This window comes from Solanum tuberosum, unplaced genomic scaffold (assembly GCF_000226075.1).
Source record: "Solanum tuberosum cultivar DM 1-3 516 R44 unplaced genomic scaffold, SolTub_3.0 scf00014, whole genome shotgun sequence".
Classification (NCBI taxonomy): domain Eukaryota; kingdom Viridiplantae; phylum Streptophyta; class Magnoliopsida; order Solanales; family Solanaceae; genus Solanum; species Solanum tuberosum.
This window is the reverse complement of record NW_006238939.1, coordinates 2232754-2252580: the sequence shown is the minus strand read 5'-3', so window position 1 is coordinate 2252580 and position 19827 is coordinate 2232754. Positions and strand designations below refer to the sequence as shown.

General features: G+C 36.5%; 1 protein-coding gene across 1 annotated transcript; it reads left to right on the top strand.

The window, feature by feature from the left end:
• The first annotated feature begins 449 nt into the window (after positions 1 to 449).
• On the top strand, positions 450 to 13326 carry LOC102585996 (protein kinase 2B, chloroplastic-like). Its single transcript, XM_015313964.1, has 7 exons — positions 450 to 743; positions 1100 to 1463; positions 11542 to 11888; positions 11968 to 12103; positions 12383 to 12519; positions 12626 to 12749; positions 12880 to 13326. The coding sequence occupies exons 1-7, from the start codon at positions 450 to 452 to the stop codon at positions 13323 to 13325; spliced, it is 1848 nt and encodes a 615-aa protein (XP_015169450.1). The 3' UTR covers position 13326.
• Positions 13327 to 19827: the final 6501 nt, after the last annotated feature.

Here is a 19827-nt window from a genome sequence, read left to right as displayed (position 1 = left end):
AGACCTCTTGGATAAGGGGTTCATCAAGCGTAATGTGTCGCCTTGGGCGCTCCTATTCCGTTTATGAAGAAGAAGGGTGGTATAATGTGCATGTGTATTGATTATAAGCAGTTGAATAAGGTGATGGTGAAGAACCGTTACCCCATGCCTAGGATTGATGATCTATTTAGCCAGCTTCAGGGTGCCGCAGTTTTTTCGAAGATTGATTTATGATCTGGTTACCATCAGTTGAGGATTAGGGTAGCGTACATCCCTAAGACCGCATTTAGGACTCGATATATAGCCACTATGAGTTCCTAGTGATGTCTTTTGGGTTGACTAATGCCCATGCCGCCTTCATGGACTTAATGATGTGGGTGTTCAAACTGTATGTTGATTTGTTCATCATCGTGTTCATAAATGATATTCTGGTATACTCATGGAGCAGGGGTGATCATGAGTAGTATTTGATGATTGTGCTCGAGACTTTGAGATATCAACAACTTTATGCCAAGTTCTCAAAGTGTGAGCTTCAGCTTAAGTTTGTAGCATTCTTGGGGCATGTGGTATCCAAGGATGGTATCATGGTAGATCCAGTGAAGATTGAGGCTATTCGTGATTGGGCTAGGCCCACTTCAGTTGAGGTTTGGGGCATCGTCGGTTTAGCAGGCTACTACATATGGTTTATGGAGGTCTTCTCCATTATTGTAGCACCTTTGACTCATTTGACCTCCCTTGATGTTCCTTTGAGTGGTATGAAGAGTGTAAGTTGAGCTTTCAGAGGCTTAATGAGTTGCTTACTACTGCTACTATATTGACTCTTCCAGTTGAGGACGAGGGCTTCACGGTTTATTGTGATACATTCGGCGTCAGTTTGGGTTGTGTATTGATGCAGCGGGGCCAGGCTATTGCTTATACATCGAGGAAGCTTAGGCTACATGAGTACAACTACCCCAATCGTGACTTAGAGTAAGCGGTGGTAGTCTTCGCGCTTGAGATCTTAAGGCACTACCTGTATGAGGTTCATTGTGAGATTTACACTGATCACATCAATCTTTAGTACATCATGAGCTAGAGGGATCTTAATTCGAGGTAATGTCACTGGATTGATCTTCTGAAGGACTATGACCTCTCTATTCTCTACCATCCGTGCAAGACGAATGTGGTTGTGGATGCCTTGAATCAGAAGGCAGTGAGTATGGGTAGTCTAGCCTTCTCATCTATTGTGGAACGGCCTTTAGCTTTGGACTTTCAGTCCTTAGCTAACCAGATGGTTCGGTTGGATGTTTGGGATTTTAGGCGTGTTCTAGACTATGTGGGAGTTCAGTCCTTTCTTCTTAATCATATTTGTAGCCGTCAGTTTGAGGATAGGGCCTTGGTGGAACTTCGAGATCCAGTTTTAACGAATGATATTGGTCAGGTTAGCTTAGACTTAGATGAGGTTTTGAGGTTTGCAGGTTGTATTTGTGTCCCGAGAGTTGCAGGTGTGATTTAGTTGATAATTCGGGAGGCCCATTATTGTAGATATTCTATTCATCCGGGCACCACGAAGATGTATCATGACTTGAGGCCCCGCTACACAAAGAACTGCACCTACCTAAGGTGTACCCTTGGAGGAGCTCGAACCTCCTAACAATGAATACCAAGGAACCGAGGTAGCCAAAGACCCTGCGAAAGCCTTTCCCCCTGACTCTCTGAATGCTTAGGAATGCTTCCGACCTCAAGGTCCATACCCGATTGAGCCTCCTAGCCCAATCACGTGTTGAAACTCTAGTGGAATGTGCTAATGCTCCGCCCACTTCCATCAAATGCTTCCTGTTATCAGCCAAGGAGAGAGTACGTTCCAAAGAAGTAGTTTTATAGGTAACTCAAAGGGAAAACACATGATAAGAGTCAGAAACAGAATTTCCTATGAATGCCCTATAGCCTCCCGAAGATAGGATATAGACATCTTTGCACCAATCCGCAGGACTCTACTAGACATTTTCTCTCATACCAACAATGCTGGTCAACCTAGAGTCTAATACCAAACTGTCATGACCCGATTTCTCAAGTCATGATGGAACCTACTACACCTCACCAGTAGGTAAGTCTAATTTGTAGCCTAGAGCCAAAAAGCAACAGACTACCAAGCGTAAGCCAAAAACCAAAAGTAAGAGCTTCAAACAAAGCATAGAAAACGAAATCAACAAAACCATACAGGAACAATCCCAAGACCTAGCATCAGGTAGTAGTTGAGCATCTAATCCAAAATAGGAGTACAAGGCTTTCACAATTACAAGCCAAGTACAAGCTGTCTCTGAATAATATAAAAACTCAGCCTAGCCAAAATAGACGGAAACCGGTAGCTCCAGACACTAGGAACTCACCCTTTTCTCTGAAACCCCAAGTTACTCAACACAACTCAAAATCAACGGCGATAACTCAACTGCAATCTGCAGGGGGCAGAAGTGTAGTATGAATACCAAAAACGGTACTTAGCAGGCAATGACTGACTGAACTCAAAAGATAGCACAAGCATAAACAACAAGGGAAATCATATCACAAGTTACTAAATAGGAAATACTAAAGTAGCCAGAAAATAAAGAATAGAAATAGGAAACAAGGGGTAAGAAGTCGGGTCAAGAACGCCCCTGGATCGCAAGACAACAACCTAATCGCAAGTAACTAAGATACCAAGTCGACTACCCAGTGTCAAAAGGATCCATAATCACAATTCATAAGTCAAAACCTACCAGGTAACAATTAAACAATAGGGGAGAACAGAATATAGTCAAACAATAAACTAACCGGACCCCCACAAGCCCGGAAGGTACAAACATCAAACATAACCCAAATGGCCCTTATAAACCGGAGACTACAAACAACAATCAAGTATACTGGTGATAGTTAATGCATAAAAATGCAGGGTGAGCAGCAAAACCATCTGAAACCATAACCATAGGACTATTGTCAACTCCCAGCCCAGGTAGCAAGAGTGACAAATCAATCCAGGCCTCCCAGCCACACAGTTTACTCCTAGGGGCGTAAGCCACCCAGCTAGCAAGAGTAACTCAGGGGCGTATCAACTCCGAAGAGGATCTCAGGTATCAAAGGTCCCCAAATCATCCAGCCTATTCCCATGGTCTTATGCCGTCCAACTAGAAATAGTGACCTAGGGGAGTAAGTAACACCAAAAGCATGCAAGAAAGGGCATTAATGCGCCGGATAGTCAAGTAAAAACTGAGCACAACTCAGATGCCTCTAATATCTCAAGTAGAAAAAGGAGCACATCCATGGCACCTCGTAATCTCAAAAATCAGTAAGTCAAGTGCTCCAGGTAGTACCACTCACGTTAAAACCAGCTTAGAATAAAATAGTGTCTCATCATAAACGATAAATATGCCAATGCATAGGTCGGCATCGTACCGAAAAATCCATGAGAATCAGCAAACAATGTAATGCATGCCATCACCAGCATTCAAACAAGTTAATCCAAATCAAATAATTATACAGTCACTAAAACCACACTACCAAAGTAGAGAGTACTAACATAGGATCCAACTGGTCCTCGCACACGGTCTCAAGCCCAACAATATAATCATAAGCTCAATAAGGATTCAAAACGCCCACCCCTAATCAACAACCAAAGGGATGAAAAGGAGATTTCAAATCAATAAAGGGGGAGCAAACTCAAGGGACGATGCCCTACCCTAATCACACCGCTCCAGTCCCATACTGAGGACAACTAGAACCAACCTACGTCTACGATGAGCCACCTAGGTCACAAGCATCAACGCAAGAAAAACACCTAGAAACAAGCCCTATAGGGAGCAAATCTTAACTACGAGGAGATACAATACAACCTAAACCATCTAATGTTCATGCTAGTCTAAGGAAACCACGAATCAATCCTAACAAGGATAAGCAAGATCATATACTCCACGAGCGAAGCCATAGTCTAAACTAAGGATTCGAACACCAACAATAATCTCAAGGCTCTTACAAAATCAAGAAATAATGGAATAACAAGAGGAAAACTAAATACCTGAGAAATACAATCCAAAATTACATGAAATCTATACTAGGCATTATCTAAGAAGCTCAATCAAGAAAGTAGAGTGAAACCTGCCTCAAAGTTGAACACGAGTCCTCTGAATCCATCACACACGATCTATCCAAATCTGAAACACTTTCAGACACTACCAAACTATCAAATTATCAAACACAATGTCATTACAGATGTTTTGACACTAAAATCGCAACCATTTGAGAATGGACCTATATTGAGTCAAAATGAGAATGTGGGACCTGCGCTGAGAATCCCAAAATTTACTCCATCAAGAGGTCCTAAACTATGCCTCAAACTTGTGTTCCAAATTGAACACAATCCGAGGCCCAAAAATAGTCATAACAAAAACAATAAAATTAACAAGAAAACCAAGCAAATGTAGCAGCTTTGAGCGCAAATCTCACCTCAAACGAAGGTTCCTCAATAGATTCTAATCACAAACCCAAGTAGTAACGCTCCCAATGATCATAAAAAACCTCGAATCACGCAAATCAGAACTCCTATGAGGGAGAAATCATCTTTTAAAAATGAGGGCTGAAAGCAGAAATTTCTGAAAGTAAAACTCGAAAGTGGTCGCTAAAAGTAGAAATCTGGTCGTTAAAAGTATGATATCTAGTCTCTATAAGTTTGCACCAGATATCAAAACTTTAGTTGGTTTGCTCCAACACCAAATTCTCTGACGGGGTGTCTGGGATTCATTCAGAATCCCGTGCGTGCAAACGAAATATACTACCCCCATCGAATTTAGCATTCCGGACTCAACAGAACTATCAAAACTCTCATCCAAGGTTGTTTTGATGAAAAGTGGATCCTAAACACAAGTTTCATTTTTAAGCTAAAACCCACAAGAAGGCTCAAAATGAGACTGTAAGCCTAAGGAACTACATGAAAGGTCATTTGAGACCAAACTCAACATTCCGGAGCTAACTATGCTGACAAAATTCTTATCGAAGCATGTTTACCAAGAATGTTGATTGAATTCAACCCTTAGCTTTCGCTTCAAAGTTAAACCCGCCTAACGCTATAAAATCACACCAAAAGTCTTGGGGGCCGAACCAATCATTCCCCTAGCCTAAAATGGCCCTTTCGTAGCTGATGAAACCGCCAGAATTGCATTTTGAGACCGTCTTCCTAAACTTTTGACTGAAGCCAACCATTCAAGTTCAAAGGCTCCAAAATATGAAAACTTGTACTAAATCTTAACGAATGACCCAATAACCAAATTGTCAGTCCCACCAAGTCATAAATAACTTGTGATCACTAAAGGAAAGCTCTAAATGCTGAAGAGAGCGGAAAATGAAGAAAATGACCTGGAGGATCATTACAACTCTCCTTTAATTTCCCACCAAATTTCTTAATCAAAGAACTCTCTAACCTGCAACATAGTCTTCCATACTTGTGAGCCTCCCTTCCATTTAACAACAAGTGGCATGTATCTTTTACCACACTTGTTCTATAGGAAATTAGACCATAGAGAATTAGAGGTTCTGAAGTTCCACCACTTAGAAAATAAGGCATTAGAAACATCAAATAGAGATCTGAAACTCAAACATCCCTCCACTTTAAGAACACAAATATCTTTCCAAACCATCTAGAGATTGTCTTTACCCTGTTCTTTGCATTTCCATAAGAATTTCGCAAACATCTTATGATATAATAGATCACACATATAAGAGGATTAATAGTTGAACGAAGATAAATTGAAATACTTTGCAAAACATGATTAATCAACACCATTCCCCCCCTCCCCCAAAAGATAAAAACTTTCCCTTTCACATTTAAAGCTTGTCAAGAATCTTTTTGATCAATTCAGAGAAATAAACTTTTTTCATCTTCGCATGACCAATAGGACAACCCATGTACATTAGTGGGAAACTTTCCTTTTCAAATCGAGTTACCTCTGCCACCACCAATATAGAAGTCTAAGTTTCCTTGATATGTGAATAGAAAAATCTCTTCATTTTATTGATAAGTTGCTCTAATTGTTCTTCATACATATGTAGAGTTTTCATAATAAGTAGCAAGTTTTTTTTATCATCTGAAGCAAAATAAATTGTATCATCTTCATAAGCAAGATGATTCAACTGTTCACTCCGCTTAGGCAGCCCAAATTCCTTAAATTCATAGTTGTAAAACAACTTATTCAAGGTCCTAGTCAAGACTTCAGCAGATATAATAAATAACACATGAGATAATGAGTCTCCTTGTTTCACACCCCTTGTAGAATGAAAAAGTCATAAGATTGACCATTACTCAACACAAAATACCAGTTGTTAGCAATAATCCTTCAAATCATATCCAGAAATACAACATCAAAACTCATTTTCCTAAAACCTTAATTAGGAACCTCCGATCTACTCTATCATATGCTTTGGTCATATCTAATTTAATCACCACATTATCTGGTCAGGCTCTTTTCTTGATACTAGTCAAAATTTCTTGCGCAAGTAACACATTCTTAGTAATGTTTCTACCCTTAACAAAATCAGTTTGATTGTGAGAGATTAACCTTGGAAGGAATCTCTCTACTCTAGCATGAACAAGTCTGAAAATAATTTTGTTCAGAAAATACTCAGACTGACTGTCCTGAGATAAGAAAAGGATTGTATCACTTCCTTTTTTGGTATTAGGACTAGATTAATATGAGTAATAGACTTTGGTAAAGTAGGTCCCTGAAAAAAAAACATGAATTATCTTAATAATATTAGGGCCTACTATATCCCAGCAAGTCTGGTCGAAGCAGCTTGCAATACCATCTGGTCCACAAGCACTATTATAATTAAGCTCAAACACCACTTTTTAAATCTCCTCTTCATTTGGCAAAACCATCAAAAATCATTTTTCTCCTGAGTAATCATACATTGAATATACTGCAACAATGTCATGTTTTCAAAATAACTCCTTCCGGAGAACTGATCTTTGAAAGTTATTTCATCAACAGTTTCAGCCCAAGATCCATCAACCTTATTAATTTTGTTAAGTTGCATTCTCCTCCTTCTTCCTTTAACAAGACAGTGGAAAAAATTTGTATTTGTATCTTCTTCAATAAATCATTGGGCACTTGCTTTCTGCCTCTAGAACTCCTCTTCATAATGAAGATATAGTTTCAATTCAACACGAGTTGCAGAAAAACTCTATTGATAGGATTAGGATCTTGTTGGAACAAATCTTCTTTAATTCTTACAATGTATTCCCTAATAGCCAACTATTTAAAAATATCTCCAAACTTCTCTTTACTCCATTTAGATTATGCCACCTTTGTTCTCTTCTTTTCGTGTTTCATTTGGATAAAAATTTCACCTTCAACTTCAGCAATCCAATTTTGACAAACCACTTCTTTGAAATCTTCTCTTCCAGACTATAATTTCAGGAATTTGAAAGACTTAACTACAAAAATATTACTAAAGCCACAAGACATCAGTAGTGGATCATGGTCAAATCCATTTCTAGATAAGTGTTGTAAACCAATATCACCATAAAGGTCTAATAATGATTGATTAACAACCACTTTATATAGTCTTTTGAAAATACAATCATCATTCAGCCTGACATTCCACCATGTAAAAGGATTTCCTAAAATATCCTTAAATTATGAAATTTTGTATAACATTGACTTTCCATCCATAAATAATAAATAAATATTTAATTATTTATTTTAGGGAACAATTATTCAAAATAAGAGCAAATATGAGACAAATGATCAATATCGAGTGCATATTTGAGCCAAAAGGTTGACATAAGGGGTATTCGGGGATCGATCAAAATGCCGATTTCTTCAAAAAAAAAACAATCAATACGACACAATTTGTCATTTTGGAGCGATGTAGTCCCGTTGCTTTTCAAAAAGCGTTGAGGACAAAAGCAACTGAAGTGACTGTGTCGCTTTTTCATCAATTTTGACCAAAAAATGACACAACTCGTCGCTTTTGGTTGTCAATTATTGGCAATTTTTTAGTAGTGAGATCCAAGAAGAAGAAAAAAAATGGAGAGAGGGGATGTGAAGGGGGGGAGGTGATTTTACTATGAAACACAAAATCAGGTCAATCATATGAGTCCATATATTAAGTAATTTCAAATTATTTTAATGGAGAAGGACTCTAAAATACCCTTAAACTATGAGATTTTGTACAATATTGCCCTCTCATCCACCTTGTGAGTGTGGGCCGTTAGAAATAAGGGTAGTTTTGAGTCAAAGGTTGACGTCTGAGGTATTTGGGGGACAAAAGGTGGACAGAGGGTAGTTTTGTACCAATTCAAATAGTTGAGGGGGCATTTTAGGTCTTTCTCTGTTGCTTCAAAATAGGCCTATAGATAGATATCATGAAATTAATTATTTTTTAAAATTTTATTTTCAAGCGTATCGGGTCAGAATATGAATTATATGTGATTTTTATTATTTATTTGATAATGATTTAAATTTGGACCAATCAGATTATGCAACATAATAAATAAATATTTAATTATTTTACTTTAGGGAATAGTTGTTGAAAATAAGGGTAAATATGAGACAAATGGTTAATATCGAGGGCATTTTTTGGGCCAAAAGGTTGACGTAATGGGTATTTGGGAACCGAAGGTGGATGAAGGGTTGTTTTGTACAGTTTCAAATAGTTGAGGGGCATTTTAGGTCCTTCTCTGTTAATTAAAACAATATCCAAATTACTATAACCCAACTCATAACATGGGATCCATCTAAACTTCGTGTTTCCATCTAAAATAAGATTATTATTTTATTAATGTAAAATTTTCTATTAAATATCCAATTGTCTTGTCATTCCCTCTTTCTAGATTTTTTAATCTCTTGATACATGTTCATATTTTTTTAATTTATACTATTTTCATGGTGGGGTAGGGGTGGGGATAAAAGAAAATATTATTTTTGTTCATTTATTTTGAATTTTGAATACACAAAAAAATGTTATTATATTATCGTGTATTGAATTAATCATTCCTTTATGAATGTCCTTGTTGTTTTCCTCCTTTTTATCTCCTTTGTTTTGTCATAAGTTTTAAAAAAATTAAAATGGTGGAGAAAATCCTCAACTCAACTATCTAAGCGACTAACTTTTGTACCTCAACTCAACAGTTCTCTCAAACTGTTCTAACTACTTTCCAAGAACTCAAACTCGCTTCTTGTTACAGATCTACACGCATCTACTCTCTACAATCTAGAAATTATTACAACTCAATAACAACCCTAGAACAACATCAACTGCAATATCAAGAATTAATATAAGTATTACAACTCAGTAAATACTCCTTTTACAAGAACTAACTTTAACACCAAACTATCACCATGTAATCGCTTGAGTTCCAATCTTCGCCTTCTTACCTTTCTTGCGTTTGCGATTTCTCTGATTTGTGCCTGCAATTCTGCAAAAAGGTGCAGCGTGTCTTTTTTCACATATAGTACAATTCTTGTACCCTAATTTGCATCTTCCTTTTCCTTGTATGAAACAAACTCTGCTAAGGAAACCTTACAAACATAGACTTCTTCCCATAATTAGCTAAAGTCTTTTTGGACGAGGACTCCTCTTGCATTAGCTTCTTTTCAATGATTTATTATGCATTCCTATATGCCACGGAAGCAGGGGCGAATTTAGGTATAAATTTTGGGTCATCAAAATCTATGATCATCCGATTAAATTTGATATATTATTTGTATAATTCTTAAAAATATATTAAATATTAGCTAAAGGAACACATGCCCAAAATGATTAGATGGTTCACTGGTCTAAGTCCCTCTTTTCAAGATTGATGTTGCTTGTTCGAATCCCAGCAAGTGCTCAATTTGAGTTGATATACTTCTCGTTATAAAAGTGACACAAATATACCCTTACGTTACAAAAATGGCTCATATATACCCTTTTTCGAAAGTGAAAAACTTAATTTAAATTTATTTTTTTACTTTTAGTTATAAAAAATCCATGTATAGGTATATTTGATATTTTTTTACAGGAATTATTTTTTGACTTATTTAATTAATATTTTTTGAGATTCTTATTCCTATTTTCTTTGTTTTTCGTTCACTTTAGTGTAAAACTGAGAAATCAAAAGAAAGAACTGTGAATGGAAAAAGTGAAAAAAATAAGAAAATATTTTAGAACAATTTTTTTGCGGTTACATTGTAGTTTAAATATATATTTTTTGTGCCTATATTGCAATTTAGTTTTTGTATCTATAAAACATTTTTGGGGAATCTATAATAAATTTTACAATAAAATTAGTGAAAAAAATAAATTTCACCATTATTAAACCCAAATTAGTCGTTGAATAAAAAAAAGTCTAAAAAAAATATGAGAAGGATCAAATATACCACTACATGAATTTATTTTTGCATTCGTTAGAGGGAAAGAGTATATGTGAGCCATTTGTAAGGCATTATACATATGAGTCACTTTCAAACGAGGTGTTTATCAACTCTTAATCACAAAGTTGAGGGGTACATTAGGTTGTTTTCCCTACAATTTTAGATCTTATCGTTAAAATAATGATGCACCTGTATCTTGAAATCCTGAATTCGCCTCTGCACGGAAGCATAAGTAAACTCATCAACCCGTAATCATATCAAGGGTCTCAACCTGATTCACTACCGCGAAAAGCCGAAAACCACGTTCACAAGTCAATTATGAAAAGTAAAATATATGTTTTTATTTCCGAACAATTTCCCAATGTATCATAGTTTAGTTTGTCAATCATCAAAATTAGTGGAGTTTTGGTATTATCCCAAATATTTTTGTTAGTTAAAAATAAAAGTATGGTACGTGGAAGTTAAAAGGAATTTTTTGGTGATATGATAGTAGAGTCTAGAAAGAAGATATATATGCCGTGGCATCCAAGTCAGGTTTGACCGTTTGCATGTTTGGCGTTAATATCGCACAATCGCAGGTTCAGGTAACCTCTCATTATTAGTGCAGAAAATAATGAGATTTTGGGTTGAATGAATTAATTCTCTTCATCTTCACCAAATATTGATTAATACTAATTATTTGTGGGTGTACATGGGCAACTGGATAACCTGCTGCGTCCGTGCGCGGGATCAAGTTGCAGGAATTCCTAACGCTGGAACCTTGACGTTTCCCACCTCCACTGGTATTATTCTCTTTTTTTCTATTATATTTTATTTTATGTGTCATTTACCTCTAGTTTTCTTTTCCAATCCAATCCAATGCTTTGATATGCATGCAGTAGTTTATTTTTTTACAAAATGGATATTGAGGATTGACTTAACTAATTGTTAGAATATAATGTAAAATGTGTGTACACTAGGTTTAACATGAATGGGTATCGATCTCATATCTTTTTCGTGACTAACAAATTGTGGTATTTACACCTTTTAACACATCTTTGTGGTCATTATAGTGTGTTTAGCTAAGGATAAAAAAAACTGAGCTTAATTCTGAAAATTATATAATTGGTTTTATGTTTTGTGCATTTTGTGGGATCTAGTTATTTGAGTCGGAAATATATGAGTTATTATGTGACCAATTCAAGCTGACATGTTTGTTCAGAATTTGCATACTATTCAGGAGGCACAGATTGCAGTCACCCTTTACCTGTTCCAACAGTCTCAAACCAGAATTCTAGTAGGAAAAAGAGAACAGGGATTGTACCAAGTCCAAGGTCTGAGAGTGAAATATTATCGTCTCCTTATTTAAGAGCTCTTTTGCTCTCTGAACTTGCAAAAGCTACCACCAATTTCCATTCTGATTGCCTTCTTGGTGAAGGAGGATTTGGTTATGTTTATAAGGGATGGCTATGCAACCACACTCTTACTGCTGCAACACCTGGATCAGGACTTGGAGTTGCAGTCAAAAAACTCAAGCCGAGAGGTTTGCAGGGTCATAAGGAGTGGCTGGTACGTTCTTTCGTCATTTTTTCCTATTAATTCCCCCCACCCCAACCCTTTAAGTCTATTGATTGGTTTCTTCCTATAGTCAGAAGTGAATTATCTTGGACAACTTCGTCATCCAAACTTGGTCAAGCTCATTGGATTCTGCTTGGAAGGTGAAAACCGCCTTTTAGTATATGAATTTATGCCAAGAGGGAGCTTGGAGAACCATTTGTTTCCAAGTGAGTCTTTATTTACATATTTCCTTCAATTAATTACTATGTCAATGGATTTGATTCAAAACTTTTTCTTGCCTAAAAATAAACTCAAAATTTGTTTCTACGTACACTTTCAATTATCTTCACACTTTACTTAAAATCTAATCCATTCAAAATTGTTGCATTGGATGGGCAAGGGAATCCATGTTTAGCCAATATCTGACATTTTATAGATGAAATAACAAAACTATGAGGTGTTCTTTGGAGATCAAGTTTATGGATCTGAAATTGTGCGGTTTGCAGAGAGTGCACCAGTTCTTCCCTGGGCAACAAGGATTAAAGTTGCTATAGCTGCTGCTCGAGGTCTTTCGTTTTTGCATGATGCGGAACCACAAGTTATATATCGTGACTTTAAAGCTTCTAACATCCTTTTAGACTCGGTATATATGCTCAAGAATTACTTTTTTTCTTTCATGGGTTAATATGTTGATTGATTGGTGGGTGAATGGGTACTTGATGATTGATATTCATTTTCTTTTGGTGTAGGAATTTAATGCAAAACTTTCAGATTTTGGCTTGGCAAAATCTGGCCCAACTGGTGATCATTCTCATGTGTCTACTCAAGTTATGGGTACTCAAGGATATACCGCTCCTGAATATCTTGCTACAGGTTTAGTTATTTTCATTCAACTAAAGAATTCTACTAGTGCCGCACGGAACATTAATGAGACTCTAAGTCCATGACATGTTACTTTATATCATTGCCTGTTAGTTTGACCCTGTGTTTTTCTATTTAGCAGGTAAACTAACAGCCAAATGTGATGTTTATAGCTTTGGGGTCGTTTTACTTGAGCTTCTTACTGGTCGTCGTGTAATGGACAAAAGGAAGGCTGGTGCAGAGCAAAATCTGATAGAGTGGGCAACGCCTTACTTGCATGACAAGAAAAAGTTGTTCAGGATTATGGACACCAAGTTAGAAGGGCAATATCCTCGAAAAGCAGCTACAATAGCAGCCACTCTTGCATTGCATTGTGTACACCCTGAATCAAGGGGAAGACCAGATATGTCATTTGTGCTGAGTGCTTTAGAACAGCTTCCTTCAAAATATATGTCTGGTCGTCCATTTGGGGATCGGAAAAAGATGTCCAAGTCTCGACACAAGTCTGAATCTGCATTTCCAGGCAGTGTTAGGACAAAACACACCTCTCGTATTTCAGAAGGTACAAAATCCCCACGAGAACGATGAAAATTTCTCAACTCTGAATGTAATTGAATTTTTTGGCTCATTGTTTTTAATTTTGTATCATACTACTTATTTCAAAGTAGCGAGCGACTCATATATACCATCCTGTATATATCTGTTATTAACTATACCACATGAATTTGGCCAAAGTTGCAGGGGTACTTAATCTAGTAACATATATGCTGATTTAATTAAGCTCAAGTGTAGGTTTCACTTATAAAATATCACTAGTTTTATTCTCAGACATTGCTTGTTATATTACAAATTACATGTTGGAAACAGATAACGGCTGTTGATTAATTGAAGCAAAGCAAGGAGGGGGATTTTTTGTATAGAATGTTTGGACTAACTTTTGTGTCTAATAATGTATGTATGTATGAATGATACTTTTTACTGTCATAGTAAAATGACTTACAATATGTAACTCTGTGACATAACGATTAGATTCGTAGAGTAATCTCTATGAATTTTAAATCAAAGAATGTATTCTTCCGTGTCTTTCGTTTCAAAATTGACGGAAATTTAGCTCCTCAATACCCTATACAAAGTCCTATGATCAACTAATTGTATATCACCACCTAAAGAGATAATGCTACAAAATCTTTAGGATAATCTACAAAATCATATTGCCTGGATAATTGTTTAAGTCTATAAATAGACCTTTTAAGATTTCAAACTTTGTGCTCTTGATCATTGTAATCATTATATAAATTTATAAAATTATTCGATGAAATAAATATTATGGATTAATATAATTGGGTTATTTATTTAAATTCAACAAATATGGAATTAATTAAAGTCTAAATTAAGTGATTTAGGCTATACTAGATGGACCCAATTTGTTAAGTCGAATGTCATCTCATCCTAGAAGCCATTTTGATGCCACGTGGAAAATGACGTGGCATGCCTAGTCAAGCAAAGAAGTTGATCAATGGATCATGCCACGTGTCAAAGATGACAAGCCCACCTCATAAAGCACATATGTCATGTCACTTAAATCTGATTGACCGAAGGAAACCTATTCCTATCACAGCTCCTCTATTCTAAAACTATAAATAGGGATCCTCATAATTCAAAAAAGAGACCAAGAATTCTAACAAGAAGCCTGAGAGAACTTGTGGATCAAAAGCCACCGATTTCTCTACAAGCTACAAGTTTAAAATTCAAACATTCAAGTTCAAGAACCATCAAGACCACAAGATTCAAGATTAAGCTTGAAGCCCTTGAATGCAAGTAAAAGTCAAGATCAAGATAAAGTTCAAGTTCATCAAACATTCAAGAAAATGCTCCAAAGCTCTTGAATCCAAGTTCAAGTTAAAGAACAAATTCAAGATCAAGCTCATGAGCCCTTGAATTTATATCTATAAAGACGAATCAGAGGAATAATAGAGATTGTAACACTCGCACTTTGAAATCAATAAATACAATTATTGCAATTATTTTCCGTTCTTGATTACTGTGTTCTCGACATGAATTCTATTGTCTACAATCATTTTTTATGAAACTTAATGGTTGCTCCGATATCTTCATTTTGTTCTGCATCGAAAAATTCAATCTTAATCGGTTGGGTGTAACTTAAGGTTCATAATTGCAACTACAATCAGAATTAGTTTGATAGAACTAAATCTCACAAGTGAGAATTAGGTATTTTCATAATCAATATCCTTTTGTTGTGTATACCCTTAGCAACCAAACGGGCTTGTAGTGTTTTGATGAAACTATGTATAACTTTAAAAAAAAAAAAAATTGAAACCACAAACAAAAGTCATATGGCAAGTGAAAGAAGATCCACTCTCTTCAACATATTCATTCAACCTTTTGGTTATTTGATAATTAAGCAGGCCTCGGAAGGCATTTTCCTGATAGATTTTACAGTCATCTGGAAATAACAAGTCCATTTCTCTTCAGCACTATCGATCGATGTATAAGGAAATGTTGTTGTCATGTTAATTTTCAAACCACAGTATGATGTCAGTACGTAGTATCCCTCTTCATGCAATAAAACCCTCAGTGTAGACATAAAATTCTGAATAAGCTAGACAAATTTCAACATCTATTTAATTAAATTGTGGGTTCTTGCCAACTAAAGTACAATCCCATTTTCGTTTTTGCTGTTCTAGTTCCTTCTCGTTGAGTTTAACAACTTTGATACCATCATCAATATAAGGGGATATAGTTGAGTTGCTTGAGTCGGGGTAGAGCTTTCAATGGAGAACGTGAGTTATCGTGTTGGTGTTAACGAATAAGAAACATGCGACAAAAGTGTTAGGAAAAACTATAATTGTATAGTAATCAGAAAATACATTCTTTCTTAGAATAGGATTGATTTGCAGAATATACAATTATAACCATATATACTTCTTCCTAGAATAGAACCAATTGTATAGTTATAAATATTTGCTTTCTACTGTATCATGGAGGAATAGAGAAAACTATTTTCAGAATATCTTATGTCTTTCTAGCAATATGGTATCAGGAGCCATCATTTTTTTTAAAAACGTGCTCTTTGCTTTCTCTACACAGGTACCTTGTTACCTTCCTGCGTTCCTCTTGTCTCTTTGTTTTCTCTGCACAGGCATCTGTCCTTTTTCTTTTCTCTTTCTCTGTTGTATTTTGTCTCCTCAATGAATTCACAATCATCCTCGCATGATTTGATCTCCACAAAATTGGATGGTTCCAATTTTTCTCTATGGGAATTCCACTTTGGAATTTTTGTTCAAAGGAAAGGGCCTTTTTGGGTGGTTAGATGGTTATGCTGGTCTGCCAACAGATGAAAAAGAGCTGGATCGCTGGAATTTGAATAATGCGAAGGTAATCGCTTGGATGTTGAATTCGGTACATGCTGACATTGCTATGAGACTTAGACCATTTATTCAGAGATGCGGCCCCACCTGCATAACGTCTACCAACAAAACAATCTAGCACGAGAGTTTGAAGTGGAACGCAACATTGTCGAATACGCACATGGGACAAGAATGTTCTTTCCTTTAATGTTGGCTTGCAGCTGCTCTGGTCTGAACAAGATCAAATTTCTCGGTGAAATATATCTACGACAGGGCTCAAGGAAGTGCTGGGAGAACGACAAAGGACAAGAATGGTACAGTTCTTGATGAAACTCCTACCTGAATTCGAGTCGATTCATGGCAGTTTGCTGAACAGAGAAGTCACATCTGCTCTTGATGTTGAGTTGGCAGTCGTCTTGCGTGAAGAGACCAGGGTTGGAACTCAGGCGGCCATGGAGTCGATGTCATTACTAGTTGTTGCATTACTTGCACAAAAATCAACTATCGATACTTCATCAAGAACTACTAAGAGAAGTGTCCAGTGCTATGAATGCAACGACTTTGATCACATAGCAGTCAATTGTCTTAAGAAGAAAAAGTTTTGTGCTTACTGCAAGATTACTGGTCATCATATTTTTCGGATTATCGTCATCGTCCTAATCGTTCACCAAGCATACTAGACGGATATCACTAAATCAATTGGTTCCTTCCCTTCTGGACATGATCTTGAAAGGCTGATTCAAGATTCTATAGTAGCAGCCCTTTCCGGAGCCATCTCAAGTGCACTCTCGGCATCCTCAGGTACAAGTAATTCTATTAAATCTACTTGGTATCTGAATTCGGGTGCTTCCAATCATATCACCGGAGATCTATCCCAATTTTATTCAGTGTATGATGATGTTTCTAAACATGTTATTCATACGGCAAACATGCATACATTGCCCGCCTCAAGTATTAGTTCTGTTGGAAATTTGTCTAACGTTCTTTATGTACCTAATTTGAAGGCTAATTTTGTTTCGGTAGGTCAACTAGTTGATCAAAATTGTGTTGTAAAATTCTCACCCAATGATTGTGTTGTTCAGAATCTGAAAATCGGGATGACCATGGCCAAGGGGCGTAGTGTTGGTAGAATGTTTCTTTTAAAGTCGGTTCATCATTATTTTCTTTTAGTTTCTACGGCGGATGTTACTCGCTCGAATAAGTTGCTCACTCTTTGGCATAATAGGATGGGTCATCCTCATTCCTCTCAACTTCAACAAATGCTCAAATCATACCTTCCAGCAATACATGGCATTCATTCCAGTCTCCCTCTGACATGTTCTAATTGTGCCGGTTCAAAAAGTCACAAACTCCATTTTCCATCTAGTTCATCTTCTTATGACGATCTGTTTGATTTGATTCATAGCGATGTTTGAGGTCCTTCTCCTATTTTATCAAGGATGGGATATAAGTACTTTGTGTTATTTATTGACCATGTATCTAGATACACATGAGTGTTTTTTATTTGAAAAAAATCTGAGGTTCTGACTCTTATTATGAATTTTATTGAGTATCTGTATACACAGTTTCATAAACCTATAAAAATATTTCGTTTTGATTCTAGAGGAGAGTAAACTAAGACGAATCTTGTTGAGTTTTCCAAAAACAAAGGATTATTTCTCAACACACTTGTCCTCATACTCCGAAACAAAATGGAGTCGTTGAAAGGAAGAATTAGCATATTTTGGAAACTACATTGGCTTTTTTGGGCACATCTAATATGCCTAAGAGTTTGCAGTACATACTTATGTATATTTGATTAATAGACAAACTTCCCCAATCATTGCTAATGAGACACCGTACTTCAAATTATTTCATAAGAAGCCTGATTATTCTCACTTGCGAGTTTTTGGTTGTGTTTGCTTTGTCCATCTTCCTGCACATGAACGACAAAAGCTTTCACCAAAGGCAACACAATGTATTTTTGTGGGATACATTCACACACAAAAGAGGTATCTGTGTTATGATGCATCTCATCGCCAGCTTCGTGACATGTTATTTTTTTTAGGATCAATTTTCTTACAAACACAAATCTAAACATGCTTCAGAATCTATTTCCTTTTTATACAAGTTTGATGATGATGTGGTATCTACTGATCCTCCGGAGTAGCACATGAACTATGATCATGATGATCTCCATCCTTCATGTTTTTCGGGTATTGACTCTACATACTCATCCTCATCTTCAGAAGAGGAATCATCTCATCCAGTTACTCCCCCACGCCGATCTAGCCGAACATATCGCCATACTCCTGAATGGCTCTGTTATTCTCCAGGGAAATTAAGTAAGTGATATGCCATGCATACCACACTACATTTTGTTGATGTACCTACATCTTACTCTCAGGCTTCTACACAAACTTGTTGGAAAGAGGCAATGACGGAAGAGCTTTGTGCATTGAATTAAAATTTTACTTGGGAATTTGTTGATTAATCAATAGCTGGAGCTCTCATTGAAAGTAAGTGGGTGTATTTCATTAAACTTAAGGCAGATGGTACAATTGATCACTACAAAGCTCGATTAGTTGCTAAAGGGTACAAACAGGAGTATGGGGTGCATTATGAGGAGACTTTTGCACCTGTTCCTAAGATGACAATGGTACAATGGTTGTGACTTCAATAAAAGGCTGGACTTACATAAGATTGATGTGAAAAACACATTTATCCACGACGACCTGGAATAAGTGGTGCTTATGAAACCACTACCTGGGTGTGTTTTGCCATGACCAAATGCAGTTTGTCATCTTCGAAAATCTCTATATGGCTTAAAACAGGCTTTCCGAGCTTGATTTGACAAATTTTGATTCACGATTCAAATTGCGGGCTTCTCTCAAAGTTCTTCAGATCATTCTTTGTTTCTTCGTACATCTCCGGTAGGTATCACAATACTTCTCATCTATGTTGATGATATCATTATCACATGAAATGATCCAGAGAATATTACTAAGTTGAAAGAAATTTTTGCATACTTCATTTAAGATGAAGTACTTAGGACGACTGACATACTTTCTTGGACTTGAGGTTCTATACTTGCCTACTGAGATCATGCTTACACAACAAAATATATGCTTGTATCATCAAGGTTGTGTACCCCCCAATGGATATTCATACGAAGTACAAGGAGGTTGATGGAGAACCATTCAATAATCCAACATTGTATCGGCAGTTGGTGGGATCATTAGCTTATCTCACTATGACAAGGCCATACATCTCATATGCAATACAAGTTCTAAGTCAGTTTGTGCTAATCCTTACCGTATACATCGCACTGCATTACTTTCTGTCATTCGATATGTTCGTGGTTCTATGAGTCAAGGTGTTCTTTCCCATTTCGATTTTTCTATACATCTTGAAGGATATATTGATGCATATTGGGCTGATTGTCCCAATTTTCGTCGCTTTGTTACTGGTTGGTGCATATTTTTTGGCACATCCTTGATATCTTGGAAATGTAAGAAACAATCATGTATGTCTAAATCATCTATAAAGGCTGAGTATTGGCTATGTCGCACTACTAAAAAACTGCTAAAAAACGACGGAATAAAAAGCGACGGACGGCGTCGCTCCAAAAAAGCGACGGACTAAGAGATGCCGTCCGTCGCTTTTTAATTAAAATAATTACTTTTAAAATTATTTTACAAAAAGCGACGGACTGCATCTCTTAGTCCGTCGCTTTTTATTAA

Bases quoted from the DNA above. Each gene is read 5' to 3' on its own strand.
- LOC102585996 (XM_015313964.1), top strand. From the start codon at position 450: ATGATTGTGCTCGAGACTTTGAGATATCAACAACTTTATGCCAAGTTC. The intron at 744-1,099 runs GTAAGTTGAGCT...GATCTTCTGAAG, and splicing joins CTTTGAGTGGTATGAAGAGT to GACTATGACCTCTCTATTCT. The intron at 11,889-11,967 runs GTACGTTCTTTC...TTCTTCCTATAG, and splicing joins AGGGTCATAAGGAGTGGCTG to TCAGAAGTGAATTATCTTGG.